Below are 16780 nucleotides of genomic sequence, written 5' to 3' on the forward strand. Positions count from 1 at the left end.
CGATGACCCCAGGTATCGTGGTGTGGGAATAACAAAGCCTTCAGGAGAAGCTGCAGTTTACTGTGCAAATGTATTCTATTTTTCTGCAGGCCTTACCATGCCTTATTACTTTTAAATGATGAGAAGTCATTGCTTAATGAGCTCCCGTTGGACTGCTCTCCTGCCCTGGTGAGAGTAATTAAAACTACCTCTGCTGTGAAGAATTTGCAGCAACTGGCTCAGGATGCTGACTTGGCATTGCTGCAGGTATGGGGAGCTGTCAGCAGCTGCTGAGAGCCTTTTCAACCACGAGGTGTTTTCTCCTGTGGGTTCTGTGGGGCAGGAGCACTGCAGCTCCCTCGGTGTGAGCAGAGAGAAGGGACAAAGTACCAGCCCTGGAGCCTGGGGAAAGGCTGGGGAAACAAAGGGCAGGGCTGCAGGGACAGTGCTGGGCAGCTCTGCAGCCACATCTGGTCTGGGATGGGAGTCCCCATCCTGGGGGTCTCTGATCATCACCACTGCTCAGGACAGGTCTATTAATGCCTGATCAAAAACTTCTCTTCAAATTGTGAGCACTTCCAAGGGTGCCTCCCACAGCTTCTGTGGTCCAGCACAGAATGAAACCTTTCCTCATTTCTAGTGGGAGTTTCCCATTGTTCTTGTGTATGTTGCCTCAGGACCTGAGCCTGTGTCCCTCCTGTGAGGAGCCTGTGTCACCGCCTGTGAGGACGGTGGCTCTGTCTTCTCTGTGCCTCCTGTTTGGTAGCTAAAACCAGAGCAAATTGTACTCCTGACTGACACCACAGTGGCCTGTCTTGGCCCTGCCATGTTGATGTCTACATGCAAATGAAGCTCCCAAAATGCAAGTGAAGGTTTACAGCTGCCATGGCCAAATACGCTGCCAAGATCTTTTCTACCAAAGTCTTGTGGATGCCTGTAGAACCTTCCCATCCATTTCCCTCAGTCCATCAGTGCTCAGACTTGGCAGTCATGGGAAGAAGATTTAGTTTAGGCTTGGGCAAAGATTTTGAGCCAGTGTCCCCAAGCCAGCAGCTCTTTCCAAATGCCTTTCCAGTAGTGACAACCAGCTCTCAAATCTGAATTGCTGGAGGTGATGTGATGAGCCCTTGGAAAGAGAAGTTTGTGTCAGGGAAAGGATGAGACTCTGACACTCATGTGAGTTGTGAGGCCACTGAGAGACCCCTGTGGATGACTGATGATTTGGGATGGTTCTATGAGATGATCCCAGAGAAGGAAGAGCCACTCCATGCTCCTAAGGGTGGATGCAGACCCAGGAACACAACCTGTGCTCTGTGTGACAGGGGAAACACAGCTCATCATCACATGTTCATGGGTCAGAGCATTCTCTTGTTCCAAGGGAAAGGTCCTGCTTTGTAATAAAACTCCATGTCTGCCTGCAGTGCTCTGTGGTGTTACTTGGCTATGGGATGAACTCTGGAAATTCCCTACTGCTTCTGTAGTTTTGCTCTCCACAAAAAAGCACAGTTAAATGCATCTAATGATACAGGCTGGATTTTATGTCTTGTAGACACTATTTATGTGGCTTTTCCAGAGCCATTAGCAACCACTGACTTGTTTAACATATTAAAATACTTTGTGTAGCTCAATATTGAAATGCCTCTATGCAGTAAAAAGGCAGTGTTGGTTTCCTTTATGTTTCTGTCATGATTCTTTTGTTTTATTTCTCACACATTTTATTTTTCATGTATAACACAATGTATTTTGTGCATAAGAAAAAAAAGTTGGGGGGGCATGAAAAGAAACTAAACTTTTATTGATACAGTTTGAAGGAATTCCTTTGAGACAGGAAATACTAAGTTGCTTAGAAATGTGAAGCGAATCTCTGGAAATTCATAACCTTGTCAAATGCTTTTTGATCTGCCACATGTTATATTAAACCATGAATTTATTCTGAAGGCAGGGTGAAAGGATGGAACATTTTTCTTTCATTTCAGCTCAAACAAGACTCTTTTTGTTGTTGTATGGAACGCTTGCTGAGCGTTTGTATATTGACTTTGCTCCCCTAATTTTCCCCTGTTTTCTCAATACAGGTTTTCCAGCTTGCAGCACATCTTGTTTACTGGGGCAAAGCAATTATTATTTATCCTCTTTGTGAAAACAACGTCTACATGCTTTCTCCAAATGCCAGTGTCTGCCTGTAAGTAGAAGGAAAAGGTGTTGATGGCAGCACAGTGCTGAGGAGTGCAGATGCACTTTCCTTCCCTGACTGGATACAGAGTGGGATCTTTCTTCATGAATTTGTTGAGACTGTGCAAAACACAAACCATTACATGAGCCTGAACTTGCACAGCCAGTGTGGGCAGGGAGGAGCAGCAGGGCAGATCAATATTCCTCTGTGGTGGTGAGGGCCCTGGGAGCAATATTTACCCTGTGGAGCTGCTGTCAATATTTTTAGTACTCCTGCTCACTGAATGTCCAATATGGGAACATTTACAAACCAAAATACTTTATGATTAAGTTAAATGAATGGTTTGTAGGGCTCTCTGTGTAGCTGGCGCACCTGAAATGAATCAAAAGTAGCAAAAGTTGCCATTATGTTGTTTCATGTGCTGGCATTCCATACTGTGTGCCTTGTCACAGACAAGAGGGCAGCATGGCCATTTGGAGAGCAGGCAGAACCACTGCAAGGAAGATGTGGAGGCAGGGTGGGTATTTTTGCTCTGCTGAAGATTGGCAAACCTTCCTCTGTTGGATTTTGAGATGCTTTTAGACTCTGTGTTGGAACTCAGTTATAGGAAAATAGTTTTAAATCAAAACTTTGGTGATGGAAATATAAAAATAGGGCTGGAAGGGACCTTGAGGTCATTCAGCAACAACTGTGCCTGTGTCAAATATGGCAGTGCTGCTCTTGAAGACCTTTGGAGATGGAAATGCTAAGGCAGACAGTTTTCCTGATATTTACTTTACTTGTGCTCAGTCCTGTTTCTTGTCCTGTCAGCACGGGGAGGGGGCACAACCACATCTCTGCAGCTGCAGTTGGCACATTCAGAGGTGGTGTGTGCATCCTGCCCAGCCCTGCCCAAGCTCTGGCCCTTTGATCAGAGCCTGCACAGGTCTGGGCTTTTTATTGCTTCCATTTTTCTCCTCTGGATTCCCTCCATGCCTTGAATAAAATGCTGGAGCTGAATGTAAGGCTGAGGTGAAAGTGGATGAGCTGCTGGCTGCCTTCTGCAGGACACAACATGCCATCAACTATGCTCAGGGGTGTTCTAGATCACAGGGAATATTGCATTTGGGAACTGGATCAGAGTTACCCTGAGCAGCACTAGAGAGCTGATCTGTGCCTTTTTCTCTCTCCTGCAGTTACTCTCCCCTGGCAGATGCCTTCTCCTGTCAGTTCCGAGGTCACAACCTGCCCTCCATGCTGGCCAAGTTCTCCCTCCCCGTGTCCCTGTCTGAGTTCAAGAACCCTCTGGCGCCGCCTGTGCAGGAGGTGAGCTGGGCACTGCTCCTTGTTCTGCTGCTCCTGGAGCACTCAGCCAGGAACCTGCTCTTGCACATTTATGAGTTCCCAATTACTGTGTTTCCAGCTTTATGATTTATTGTTTCATGTCCTTATGCCAAAAAGCTGTGGGGATGTTCAAGGTGAGAGGATGCTCTGTGCTGGCAAAAGAAGTGTTAGAATGTTAGAGTGTTCCTAAAAGAAGTGTTAGAATGTTTCTTTTCATGGAGTGATGTAGTAGGGAAAACTGAAACTCCATTTGGTCTGTTCCAAACTGTCATTAGTTGGTAGGGCTGAATCAAGTTTGTGGATTCCTCACAATCACATTTGATTTTATTCTATTCCATCTGCTCCAAGTTCACAATCTATTTTTAAAAGCAATCTGTCTGTTCACTTGGTTTTGCTGTAAAACTGGAATTGTTTAAAGGCTTTTGGAGGAAGTAGGCTCAGCATGGGGTCAGCAGAAGTCCATGTGTCACTGCATTAGCTTCTTAGTGCTCAGATCTGTGTTAATAAAATATGGATTTGGGATTTGTGAGCTGTTCTGCTTGCGCATCGATCATGGCTTGTGGCATTTCTGGGAACTGGTGGAACACAGGAAGGAGCTCAATAACCTGAGGTCTCCTGGCTGATACTGTTCTGTTCCCAGATGGAAGAGCCTGGACCTCTGACTGTGGCTCAGGGTGGCAAAGGAAGCATAGGCAGAGTTCTTTGCCTGGTTTCTTGTGTTTGTTTCTGGCCTTCAGACTTGGGTGCCTTGGTGGCTCCATGGGTTTAGCCCCTGCTCAGATACAGAGATTACCATCCCCTTGCACTCCAGCACAGCTGTAATTACAGGCTGGCAGAGATAATGGTCAGAGATAAAGATAATTAATGAGGTAGGTCTAATGCCAGTAGCATGTACTGGTCAGCTGCCACCTTGGGAGGCAGGGGAAGAGCAGGACCCCACTGTAGTTACAGATAAATAAGTGTCCTGAAAATTGAAGCTGAAGTCATAGCATTAATTTTATTCTAGCTGCAGTAGCTTCAGGAGACATTCTCAGTAATCCTTTTAAAATTAATTACTTGCCTTAATACTTCTCCTTCAATAGTTCTGGTTGTTCTCAGATGTCCTACTTTTGTTAAAAATACATAAATAAAAGTCTGCCACTTACTGCTGCAGTTATGCCTTGAAACAAGGGTGCAATAAATGCTTGCCAGAGCTGACGGAGTGCTAAAGTGTGTTTTTAGTGTGAACCTTCCCCTGCTGTTCACCTGTCTGAGGTGGGGTCCTAAGGGTCAGCAGCACAGCTTGCTTTCCTCATCCTTTCAGCTTTATTGGAAGGATGAAGGGTGATACTGTGAAAAGCTGTGGTTTTTTTTGATAAAGCAAAGTGTGACAGTTCTTAGGGGAGTTTAGAGCAAATTTTTATGTATTTTTGTATCAGTACATTTTCTTCCACTTTGATTTACCTATGTAGGACTTCCTGTATTATTTTTTGGTTTTTTAGTCTTTTAAGAGAAGTGACTCCAATCCTTGCCCTGAAGTGGTCAGGCTCCAGTTGTAGTTCACAGAGATCTAATCAATACAACAATTAATCTAATGAAATGTGGGTGGGTTTTTGTTAAGCTTTGCTGTGATAAAAGATGTTGTACTCTGAACTGTAAATATTGTCAAAATGTATTCGCTTTGCCTTTGAAAAAAATTAGCGAAGTGGGACTTCCCTCTGTAGTTTTGTTCTTTGTGTGCACAGGAGGGGATGTGAGGTTTTTTAGCTTTAAAGATTGCCAGTTATCTCGTGCTTTTCATCAGGCTGAGGGCACTGTCTGTGCTCCTGGAGGTCACTGTGCTGAGGGTCAGGACTGGGAGGAGGTGTACCTTCTACAGAAACTGCTGTGGCCTCATGGCATCCAGGGCATCCATCCCATTTCATTCTTCTCTCGAGCATGGGACTGGCTCCCTGCTTTTGGCATGTGATTCTGGATGGGTAAAAAATACAGAAGGCATTAATAAAGCCCACCATAGGAAACAGGAGAGCTCTCAGAGCCCTTCCTGTTTTTTGTATAAAAATATTGCTTGATTTGAAAGCAGACCAAGTTATTTTTGTTCAATTACCATTACATAAGTGGAATTCCTGTATTCCTCTGGGTAGATGAGAAAACAAAGTGACACTCATCTTTCTGCTTGGTGTGCTGTGGTATTTTTTGGTTGGTACAAGACATGAACAATGTGAGCAAGGACAGGACTGCCTTGGGAGTGCAGGGCTGTGTTCTGCTTTTGCTGTCTGCCTGTCAGTAGGTAGGAGGTGTCAGGTGAGTGATGTGTGCCAGGCCTGCCAGGGCTCTCAGCTGTGCCCTGTGCCATGGACTGAAACTCTTGATTTTGTCATTTTGATCTCTTTTCTTGCCTGAGATGAGGAGCAGTGTATTGCAGTGGAACCCTGGTCAGTGTGTATCTGTCAGTTGAGAAGATTTTGGTATCCCTGCAGTGCTCCCTGCTGCTTCCCTTTCTCTGTGTTTCCCTTGGATTGCCTGGAACAGCAGCAGGGTGAGGATGAGCCCATGCCCTCAGCTCTGCTGACCTCAAGAGATCTCGGTGCTGTTGAGCTCTGCTTTTCCTTCCCCCTCCCAGGTGTGTGCACACAGGAGCCTTCCTCCCTTCCCTCTTCCCTTTCCTAGGGCTCTGGCTCCCGTCCAGCCCAACTCTGTTCATTTAACTTGTTTCAGCTGCACAAGTTTTCTGCCAGGTTAGCAGGTGGAATTCACTCAGGGAGATGCAGTGAGCTCCAGGGCTGGCACAGAGTGAGGAAGGTGATGTCTGCAGAGCTTGTGCACCTGGGGGGTGAGGGAAGCAGAAGCTGTTCTCCCCATTTCCCAGTGACTTGTCCCTTAGCTCCACAGTGACTTGTAATGTCACCAGGACTTGCTGCAGTGCCTGGGTTTGTCCTGGATCTCACCAGGGTGCAGCCACGGGGTGGGGACATCCTGTGGGTTCACACCAAAGGGAACTCATCTTGCCTTTTGGTGTTTTTGCTGGAAAAGAAGCAGTTTGCATCTCCTCTGCCCCAGTCCCAAGGAAGCTGTCCTTGTTCTGCTGCCTGTGGCTGTTGGCTCGTGGCCCTGTGCTCTCCTCCCGAGTGGCACAGCCTTGCTGTGAGTGCAGGGCACGCTGGGGTGGAGCTCTGGGGTTGCTCAGTGGGTTGCACACCCCTTCCAGACCTCCTGGGAAAGCACAGGAGCACCTGGTGACCCAAAGCCTTCAGGACATGTTGACTGGCAGGATCTGTACCAGGCACTGCTGCTGGTGCAGGAGAAGGCTTTGACCTGCTGTTCAGGATAAGGATTTCTTTGTCCAGCATCACATTTCTTTACCCAGCTATTCTGCACAAAGTTGCTTTGCAAACCAAGAGTTAGGGATGATGTTTGTGGCTTCCCCTCCTCTGCACTGTAACCTCAGCCAATTTATCTGCTTCAGAAGCTGTAACACCTCTCTGCCCTGGCTTGAACAGACATGGACTAGCAGAAGGGATCTTCTCACCTGTAAGGAGTGTTCCTAGGTGAATTAGACATCTCATTTCCTTCCTGCACCCCTTTATCATAACGCACATTGTCATTATTATTGTGGTTCTTTAATTCTCCCTTGATGGGATGTGGATAACTGCAGGAAAAAAAAACCCAAAACCATATGGGAAAGCAGGACAGCTGCTGCTTCTGAACAAAATCTGTTTAACTTTTCACATTTGTTTTAGTCAGTCTGGGCCATCCTGCTGGGAGTCAGGCACAGGGAGATGAAGCCCCTGCCTTTGCCTGCAGAAAACGTGCTGAGCTTTGTGCAGGGTTCATGGAAAATGAGGCAGGAAAATGTGTCAGGGGATGGAGTGGGAGGGGAGCTGAGCTGCCTGCACACCCTGAATGGGCAGCTGTGTCTTCAGGGAGCCACACTGCACATGGGGCTGCTCTGCTGGAAGGCATTAGGAGCCACAGGAGCTTTTGTTGGCAGAAGTTGGGAAGTGGGATTAAGATGCATTTATATTCAGTTGGACTGGGTATAAAATCAGGGGTTTAGCACACTAAGTTAAAAGACTATGTCATGCTAGGCCTGAATGGAGGGAATGGTTAAGCTGGGAATTCAGAGCTGTTCCCTAATGACTAAAATGGCAATATTAGACAGTAAATGTTTCATCCTACATCAGTAAGAGTTTTCAGAGTCTGTTTCCTGTAAAACAGGGAGAAGTTTTCATAGCTTATGTGTTTTCCATGCAACACCATGGTTTGAATGCTGAAGGAAGGTAATACATTTCAGCAAACATCCCTGCACCCCAGTGGCTTTGAAGGTGTCCTCATCCTGAGCCAAGGCAGCCCTCAGTTCTCCAGTCAGACCTTGAAGAGGATTTATATCAAATAACTGGATAATCCAGGCTTGTGTGCTTCAGCAGGCAAAACAAGCTGTGTTTTCACTATCTCCTCACACAGTGAGAACCAAGCTGGGATTCAGTGCTTCTAGGCTGCTGTTTTCCCTTCCCTTTCCTGACCCTGTTGCTGCTCCCAGTTATCCTTAACATCTTAGGCCTGGGAAAGAAAACAGCCTTAAAGAATCCTTGCAGGAAATTTAACACATGTCTCAAGAGTTTTACAAATGGTCCCAGAGAATAAGGAATGTTGGATCTTTTCTCTCCGAGACTTGGGGCTGAGCTTTCCTCTGGCCATCCCGAAGTGCTCAGCTGGGCAGTGCAGTGCTGTGTTTTTGGAAGCCAGTGCAGCATCTTTGCTTGTGCCAGTGAGCACAGAGCAGGGCATTGTACCAGTGCCTTGCATGACAACACCCTGGCACTGCTCTGGGAATGGCCCTGGGCTGCTCTGTGCCAGCAGGAACAAGGCAGATGTGGCTGCTGCAGCAGACAGGACCCCCCCAGAGCAGGCTGGAAAGAGGCAGCAGGGGCAGACAGGAAGCATGAAAGGAACATGGATAAAATTTAGATTGAATTGGTAGTTAAATGAAGCAATAGAAAATGTTTCACTTTATGTTTCCATCACAATCCTGGTGTTTCAGCCAAAAAAATCTGGATTCCTGCTGTGCCAGAGCATGACTGAGGCAAGCAGTCCTGGGATGAAGTATATCCCTGCCTGGGAAGCTGCTCCCAGCCCGTTTGGCTTCAGCAAGGAGCCCAGCTCTAATGAAATGCCCTGAGAGCAGGCACAGAGAGAACCCTGCACCTCTGGGGAAGGAGCAGTGTTTGCAGCCAGCACAGCACAGATGGTGCAGGGAAGCCTCTGCTCCTGCAGCTCTGGGTGAGCTCCATGGGAGCTTGGGAGGAGCAGATGGAGAATGGATGGAAATGCAGTGCTGCTGTCCAGAAGCACAGGCAGCAGAATGTGTTAGCAAAGCCTTTGCTAGAGCTGATCTGTGAAAACACTTCTGCCTTTGGTAAGAAATGGGTCTAAACCTGGAGGAAGTGGGAATGGTGTGAGGCACTTGCAGTGGTGGCACAAAGCTCATCACATGGGCAGGGGCCAATGCAGGATGCTGCAGCACTTGGGCTTCTTCTAGGACTGGGTTTTAAGAGGTACCAACTTCCTGCTGAAGTTTGGCCAGTACAGAAAAATGTCAGGGATCATCAGTGTCTGGTCTAGGGATGATTGTTCAGGTCACTTCAGGATGGAAGAAGAGTTTCCTCTGGCTCTCAGATGTCCAGCTGTCCCACCCAGAGGAGGCACAAAGGTGTTTGGCAGGGGCTGTTTGCACAGGGCTGTGGCTGTAAAGCTGTAACCCCACTCCTGCTGGCTTCTTGTTCCACTGGGCCATGGCTGCTGCCTCGGGGTGGCTTTCTAGGTGTTTCCATGGAGCGTGGAGGTGGTGGTGCTGATGCAGGATTAGAGAGGGATGGATGAGACTCTCCATGCACATGGGGCTGCAACAAAAGAAACTGGCTGTTTTTGTAATTCATGGAACCACCAGAGTGCCCAGGGGAGGCTGGTCTGGGTCAGGCCCTACCCACTGCTTCTGTAGGTCTGGCAGAGCCTGTCTTCCCGTCTCCTTGGATTTTTCCAGGGTTGTTTTGTGCTCTGAAATGTGCAGACCTCTTTCATTTGCTAATCAGGTGTCACTGTGTGCCAACAGGTTGGAAATTTAAGTAAAATAAATGAGCCATCTTTCCATCCAGGCCTGCAACTGGAAGGAAGGATTTCAGCAACGTATTCGCTGGAGTAAACCTCGCTCTTCCAGGCTGGCTTCAGATGTTAGCAAAGCATTTATGTCTTTGGTGTCTTTTGCCAACCTTCCTCTTCTGTAAATTTTCTGTTAAACATGTGAAATGAATTATGACTTTTCCAAAAAATGCATGTTTGAAGGTGATCCCAGATATGTTTTCAGATTAAAACCCACTGAGCCCCCAGAAGTGGTAATCCCTGAAAAGACAGGGTGTGGGTCTGTCTGCAAACAGAAGAGGTTTCTTCTGTGGTTTGATAGCAGAGGAGGAACTGAGAATTACCAGATTTATGGAAAAAGGAAAATTATGTGGGCTGATGAACTTGGGTTTGGGGCTTTTATTGTGATTTGGCCTGTTACCCTGATGATTAATGCAGCAGAGTGAGCTTCCTTCTGAGCCTGAGCTCATGCTGCATGTGTTTGTCTCACCAAAACAGTGGTGGTTGCTATGAAATCCCCAAACAGCCTCGGCACTGACTGTGTTCTGAGCCCTTTGCTACAAGAGTTGCCTACAGTGATATGAAAAGGCTTTTTATGCAGAAATCAAGACACAATGATGCATTTTGAAGGCTCCTCCTCCCAGACTTCTGAAAACAAACCCTGCAAACTCTTGCCCCTTGCTCTGCCCGTGGTGTGGGTGTCCAGCAGGTGTTGGGCAATGTTTAATGCAGCTCATTGCTTTTGAATCTGTTGCCTGCCTGAAAACCCAGGGGTCTTTATTAGCTTGGCCCTGTGTGTAGCAGAGGGAGGTGAAATGATGGTGACTGTGCATTGAGAGGGGACTCCTTGGCAGCTCAGGCTGCTGTCCCCTGCCAGGGCTGGTGCTGCTGGCTCTGTATTGCCCAGCCCTGTCAGGCTCCGATCCCCAGAGCCTCTCCCACGGCTAAACAGCAGTTCCCCATCTGACAGCAAAGGGCTCCTATTCCTGGCCACCTCCCAGGTGCTTCAGCTCTGCCCCATGACCCTGCCCTCTCTCTGGCTCTCCAGAGGAGCCTGCACTTCAGTCTGATCATCTGGGATTAACCCTTCAGTGATTTATTTTAGTGGCCCTTGTGTAGAAACCAGCAAACTGGTCTGGAGCTGAGGCAGGGTCAGGGCAGGTTCCTTGGAGGCTGTGCTGGTCAGTGTTGCATGAAGATGTGGATCATGAAAGGCTCCACTGCAGCCTAAGCAGCCACAGGGGCTCTGAATGTGATGAAGGTTTGTGTCTGGTCACCTTTTTGTGATTGGAAAAGAGATAAACTCTCATGTGGGGCGAGAAGCATTTCTCCATGTGACTCATTACTCACCAAGTGAACCCTTTGTGTGTTGTTTTCCTCCTGTATCTCACTTCCCAGATGTTTAACCCCTTGTTTCTCCCCTGCAGACCCAGCTGATCCAGATGGTGATCTGGATGCTCCAGCACCGGCTCCTGATCCAGCTCCACACCTACGTGTGCCTGATGGTGCCCCCGAACGAGGAGGAGTTCCGAGCCCAGGATGAGGACATGCCCTTCACTGCCAGGGTTGGGGGACGAAGTTTGAGCACCCCCAACGCTCTCAGCTTTGGCTCTCCAAGTATGAGCAGACTTTTCTCTGCTGTTCAGACTCCACCTCACTTCTAGAGCTTCCCTTAGTGCTGCCAAGGGCCTTCAGGCCTTAGTAATGACACATCTCCTCTTGCTGCAGTACTTGCTAATTAGGTCCAGCCTTTCCTAAATTTAGAGCTGGGCACTGGTGAAAGTCCTAGAGGCTATTGGACTTCTTCTTAGAAAGAACTAATGCTTTGCAATTTGCCAAATTCTCATTTGGTCCTGTAAAATATTTTTATGTGAGGTACTTACTTGTTTTTTAAAGCAACTTTGTCCTCCCTTGCTGCACTCAGAAGTATTCCCCGTGCTCTTCTGGCAGATTGTGGTTTTCAGTACAGAAAGAAAATGTGAGAATTTGTTCAAGCAGCATTGGTTTCTGTGGGCTGTAGAGCCATTAGAGCCACCTGAGGAGACACAGAACTGGCTTTGTTGTCACAAATGATTGATTTTTGTTTATGTCCCCTGATCTGTTTAATGTCCCCAGTGCCATTTTTCAGGGTGATTCCAGGAAAGCACTCTTTCAAGAGAATGAGTCAGATATGATGCTGAAATCACCAAACTCTCCTGCCTGTGCTGTTCTGAGCAGCCTTCTCAGAACACCACTGGGCTTGGATATGGGGAGAGATCCTCTGTATAACTTTGAGCTTTACAGGAGTCATGAATTAGGGCAGAAATCTTGGAACTTGAGTCAGATGAGTCTGTGATCTGCTTTTTCTGGCTCTCTCACAAGAGGATATTGCTTCTTGGCCTCTCTGCCTGCTCCCACCTTCTGTGCTGTTAGGCTTTTCATGTTACCACTTCACGGTATTCCAGCACAGCTGTCTGGGAATTCTCTTTTCAGATGCTTTTTATGGACTGTTTATGGTCTCCAGAAACACAATTTTTGACACAAATTGATGACTCTGTTGAAAAATTTGAATTTCCTGTTGAGAAAATTGCTGTGTTGTCATATGACTAATTGCAGATTCATGGAGTACTTGGAGAGCCACTTTCTCTGCTCTCCAGAGAAGAGGGATTAGTTGGAAAGGCTGCACAAAAATAGCCTGAATTGATAAACTTCACATCTTTATGCTGAGGAATATAAAAACTCAGTGTGTATGTGTGTCTCTCTCTTGCCCTGATAGCCAGTAGTGATGACATGACTCTGACAAGCCCTAGCATGGATAATTCCAGTGCTGAGCTGATACCTGGTGGGGACTCACCCCTAAATAAGAGGATGACAGAGAATCTCCTGGCAAGCCTGCTGGAACACGAGCGGGAAGCCATCCTGAATGTCCCAGCTGCCCAGAATCCAGAAGATCTCCGCATGTTTGCAAGGTGAGCAGTGCAGGATGCAGTCATTTTGTCTTATCCTCCCTGCTTTATGGAAGGATTGGTGTGCAGTCTGAGCAAATCCTGTTAGCCTGGGGATTTGGAGGAGAAATTCTTTTGGCTTTGCTCCTGTATTTCATCTGTAATACAAACTAATATTTGTGGCACAAGAACACGTGGTAACAAAGAGTCCTGGGTGTGTGAAGGAGTGTCAGGGGCTATGGTTGGACTTCACTGTTTGTCTGCCAGTTTTCCTTGTCCACACATGGCAGACACAAAACTGCATCAGCCTAAAAAAACCCTGTAAGCAGGCAAGGCAGAGACCCAGTGATGCTGACGCTTCCATTTTGTGTCCGTTGGTATTTCCAAGCCAGCTCTCCTTAATTTTAGGGTTTGTAAACTCCAGGGAAACATGAGACACAGAGCCAGCCTGAATACTTTCACAGTGTCCCAAGGTGTCTTTGGCAGTGATGAGAGCTCTCTGCTTAGGTCAGTTAAGCTAAAGGCATTAGGGTGTGTGATCAGTGGCACACGTTTTGTTGTTACAAATTTGCACCCAACAAAACCAGGCACTCTGTGGTTCTACACATGGTAGAAGCAGAATGACTTCCAGAGCAGCCATCTGGGAAGAAGGAAGGGGAGGAAATACTTTTTCTTCCAAAGGATTTCAAAACTCATTGGAATCACTGGAATGCAACTTTCACTGGTTTTCATACTTGTGGAGAAGAAAACCACCTGAGGCAAGGACTGCAGCTCTTCCATATTCTGGATTCAGTTGGTAATCCCCTGAAAACCTGGTTCTTGCCCTAGGATGGATACAGGCAGGTAGCCCAGGGAAGCTGTAGTGGCAGAAAGATGCTTTCCTTGTCTGTGGCAGAGTACAGCTCAGGGACTTTGCCAGAGCTCTCAAAACATGTGGGTAGTTACTGCTCTCTGAATTATTTGTCTTCTTCATCTTCTGCAGCTCTTCAGAGAATATGCTCTGACTGGGAGGCAACATTGGCCACTTGAGAACTCTGAAGTGTTTTTTTCTTTATTACCAGCTAAGTCATTACAAAACCACTGAGAAAGAAAAGTAACAACAAAATCATATTTAATATCTTAAGACAGAATTTGTGGGGGACTCCTTGGACCAGTTCAGTGGTGATGCAGATTCTTAGTTATCCTAGTGAGAGGAAAGGATGTTGTGATTGCTCCTCTCTCATACCCTCAGCTGGGTAAAAGATCCATTTGGAAGCTTTGGAATTGCAGATGCAAGAAATGACTCTGATTTCTTTGTGAAACCAGTTGAGTGATGTTTATTGTGCAGTTTGCTCCTGCCCCAGGTTCTTTTGCAGATCCCCAGGCCTTACCAGGTCAGAATTTGCAGTCTACTGCAGATTGAATTGACAAATGCAGGGTGCTCTGAGGCACAAGTGAGGAACAAACAGATTAACAGTAAATAAACAATAAACAGATGGGTCCTGTGGGCAGATGCTGCAGTCTACATGTAGGAATGTTCATGCCAGACCCTCTTGGTTACTGCTGGTTTTATGAGACACCACAACTTGTAGGTTGTGGTGTATTTTCTCTCTTTTTGTGTCATAACCATCAGATATGAGTGAGTAAATCTCTTGCTCTCAGTGAAAGAGAAAAAGCCATGCTGAAGCTGCCTGAAGGAGCTGATCTCCCTCATTACCCTCATGCAGGTACTGCTCCAGCCCTGCTCTGCTCTCACAGCTGCCTCCAGAGCAAAGTGCTATAAATGCACAACCGGTGCCCTAAATAGCCTGTGGAATTTGTCCTTCCCAGGATGCTGTGTCCACACAGAGGGATGGGCTATTTCCAGCACAGAGTGCTGGTGCCTGTCCAGGGCTCTGCACAGCCTGTGTTTGAAGGCAGAAACCTTAAGGGGAAGTAAGGAATTACTAAATCTTGGCTCCAGCATTGGCTGTATTAACCCTCATAACACTGAATTGGAATTTAAATCCAAGTTCTTTCCTAAGGTGCAACTAAAAGAAGGTGGGCATGTCCTTCCAGGAGCAAGCTTGAGAAGGAGACAAGTTCTTTTTGAGCTAGGTTCTGAGTAATGTACACCAAGCCTTGCTCACTGCACATTAAGCAGTGCTTTTGAAGCCTGAAAGAGTTGGAGGCTGTACCAATGGCTTCTCTCCCAAGCCATGGGTGTGGAGCTGCTTTCAGGGCTTATTTGGGTGAGATTCTGAGACTGGGAGGTGAGATCCTTCCCTCCACTGAGGAATGCTTGTGGACAGTTCTGCTCTGGTTTCAAGCAGTGCTGGGGCAGGGATGTCTCCTTAGCCAGAAGCTAATTCTGTTTCAATTGCTAGTCTGAGAGAATCCTTTTCTTTTTAGTGTGTGGGAACACTCTGGTGCTGTTAGAGGGGCAGCTCCTGCAACCTGAGGAGGGGAAAACAGTGATGAGCAGTGGAAAGCAATGATCTTCCATCGCTGCATCTGGATGTGCACATGTCAGCACACACACCTGTGCAGCTTCAGAGCGACTCAAACACGGTGTCACTGCCCCAGGAAGTGCCATCTCATGCTGATTGTGTCCATAAATGTTCATTGCCCAAAAAGATGGAGGCAGTGCCCACCTTCTCTGGAGCTGTGAGTCCTGAGGACAGCCTTGTAGATTCTAGTTGGACTTTTGGGAAAACCTCCTCCCCGGGAGTGTGGTGCAGCCCAGGACAGATTGCCCAAGCATGTGCAGGGATCTCCATCTCTGAAGGGTTGGAAAAAGCTCCACAGCATTAGCAATAGTCCTGCTGGAGCAGGATGCTTGGCTACACTTTGGGGGTGTCTTCCAGCTGGCTTTTTTGTGATATTCTTTAATATCCTCTCTAGCTTTTACTGGAGTGGAAAATATTTAGTCTTGACCAGTTACAAATCCAGACTCTTTCTGAATATAAGATGGATTTATTTATTGGCACACTGCTCAGTCTGTGCTGCTGTGGAAAGCCCAGGCTGTGCCATTTGCATGGAAGAGAGCTGAGGCAGGGTATGAGCACATGGGCACAAGAGCCTGGCATGGGGAAGGGAATCCCCAGAATCACTTTGTGAACTGTGACATGAGTTGTAAGATACAAATGTTTTGTTCATATCTGTGGGAACAGTCTGGCTTTGACACACCCAAGAGCTGGCACTGTCCCTGTGAGCGACCACTTCTCAGTGCTCACGGTTGCCATTGGCCCAGGGGAGGTGGCCAAGGAGCCCCAGGCCAATACCCAGTGGGAGACAGTGCAAAAGGCAGATGCACAGCCCAGGTGTGGAGAGACTGGAGCTTGTCTCTGTTGTTTGCTGCAGGTACAGAGGCACAGGTGTGTTCTCCATAGTGGTGCCAGCTGGAGATCTGGCAGAGGAACAGCAGGAGGGAGCTGGCAGCGAGCTGGGGCTGCTCAGCCTGGGGCTGCCACTGAGGACCCTGCTCTGAGCCCACAGAGCTCGTGGGGGAGAGGAGGGACATGGCAGGCTGGGAAGCAGAGAAACACCAGTGGCACTGGGCTGCCTCCATCACAGTGGGGCATGTGATATGGGGAACCTTGTTACACGGTGACTCCTTGCCTGTGAGGCTGGTGGGTGACAGGAGCACCCACCCTGAGCAGCCAGGCAAGTGTTGGTCCTGCAGGGGAAGCAGGAGCCGCTCCATTCTCCAAAACAGGCCAGAGTGCCCAAGTGGCTCTTGGGTGTATTTTGAGGGCTGTTCCTGCATGGGGGCTGTGTGAATGGATTGGAAAACAGATCATGTCATCTGCACTCATTTTTATGGTCAGTTGGCACGAAGCTGCAGATGGGTAATGGAACATGAGCAAAGGCTGCTGGAGCACAGAGTGTGATGTGGAACAGTGTGGAGGCACAGCTGGCTGTGGAGCTGGGAAGGGACTCTGGCCTTGGGGCCTTCACAGGGTGGGGAGTATTTGAGTCACACGTGGGGCATGGCTGTGACATTTGGGAGGGTGTTGAGACAAGATTGAGCAGCAAACTCAGGCCTCATGTGGGGGGCTGGCTCAGAGGGAACTCTGGGGAGGGGCCACTGGGGACTTCTGCTGTTTGTGGTGGGCCCTGCTGTGATTGACTGTGCAGGGCCAAGGTTTTCTGATGGCTGTAGCATGTTGGTGGCCAGCAAAGGGGTATCTGTGCTGTCTTTGTTTAAAGAGAATAGGGAATGTAAGAAGCCAGCATGGTTTGAGCTTGGGCTTCAGGGGATTTTTAACTCCCACAGCTTCTCTCTGGTGCCTACCACTAAAATTTCCAT

The 16780-nt window shown here is 47.8% G+C and overlaps 1 protein-coding gene across 18 annotated transcripts in view; it reads left to right on the forward strand.

The window, feature by feature from the left end:
- Window positions 1-16780, forward strand: part of NPRL3 (NPR3 like, GATOR1 complex subunit) — a 41240-nt gene that overhangs the window by 23234 nt on the left and 1226 nt on the right. For 14 of the 18 annotated variants that reach the window (XM_033517792.1, XM_033517793.1, XM_015642683.3 and 11 more), the window contains 5 exons: window positions 90-246; window positions 2052-2158; window positions 3325-3454; window positions 11014-11203; window positions 12342-12534. In XM_033517792.1, coding sequence (XP_033373683.1) covers window positions 90-246; window positions 2052-2158; window positions 3325-3454; window positions 11014-11203; window positions 12342-12534 — 777 coding nt within the window. Of the gene's footprint in view, window positions 1-89; window positions 247-2051; window positions 2159-3324; window positions 3455-11013; window positions 11288-12341; window positions 12535-14880; window positions 15136-16780 lie in introns of those variants that run through there. The other 4 variants (XR_004499376.1, XM_033517796.1, XM_033517794.1 and 1 more) reach the window with 4 other exon arrangements.

The sequence above is a fragment of the Parus major genome, chromosome 14, assembly GCF_001522545.3.
Source record: "Parus major isolate Abel chromosome 14, Parus_major1.1, whole genome shotgun sequence".
NCBI lineage: Eukaryota > Metazoa > Chordata > Aves > Passeriformes > Paridae > Parus > Parus major.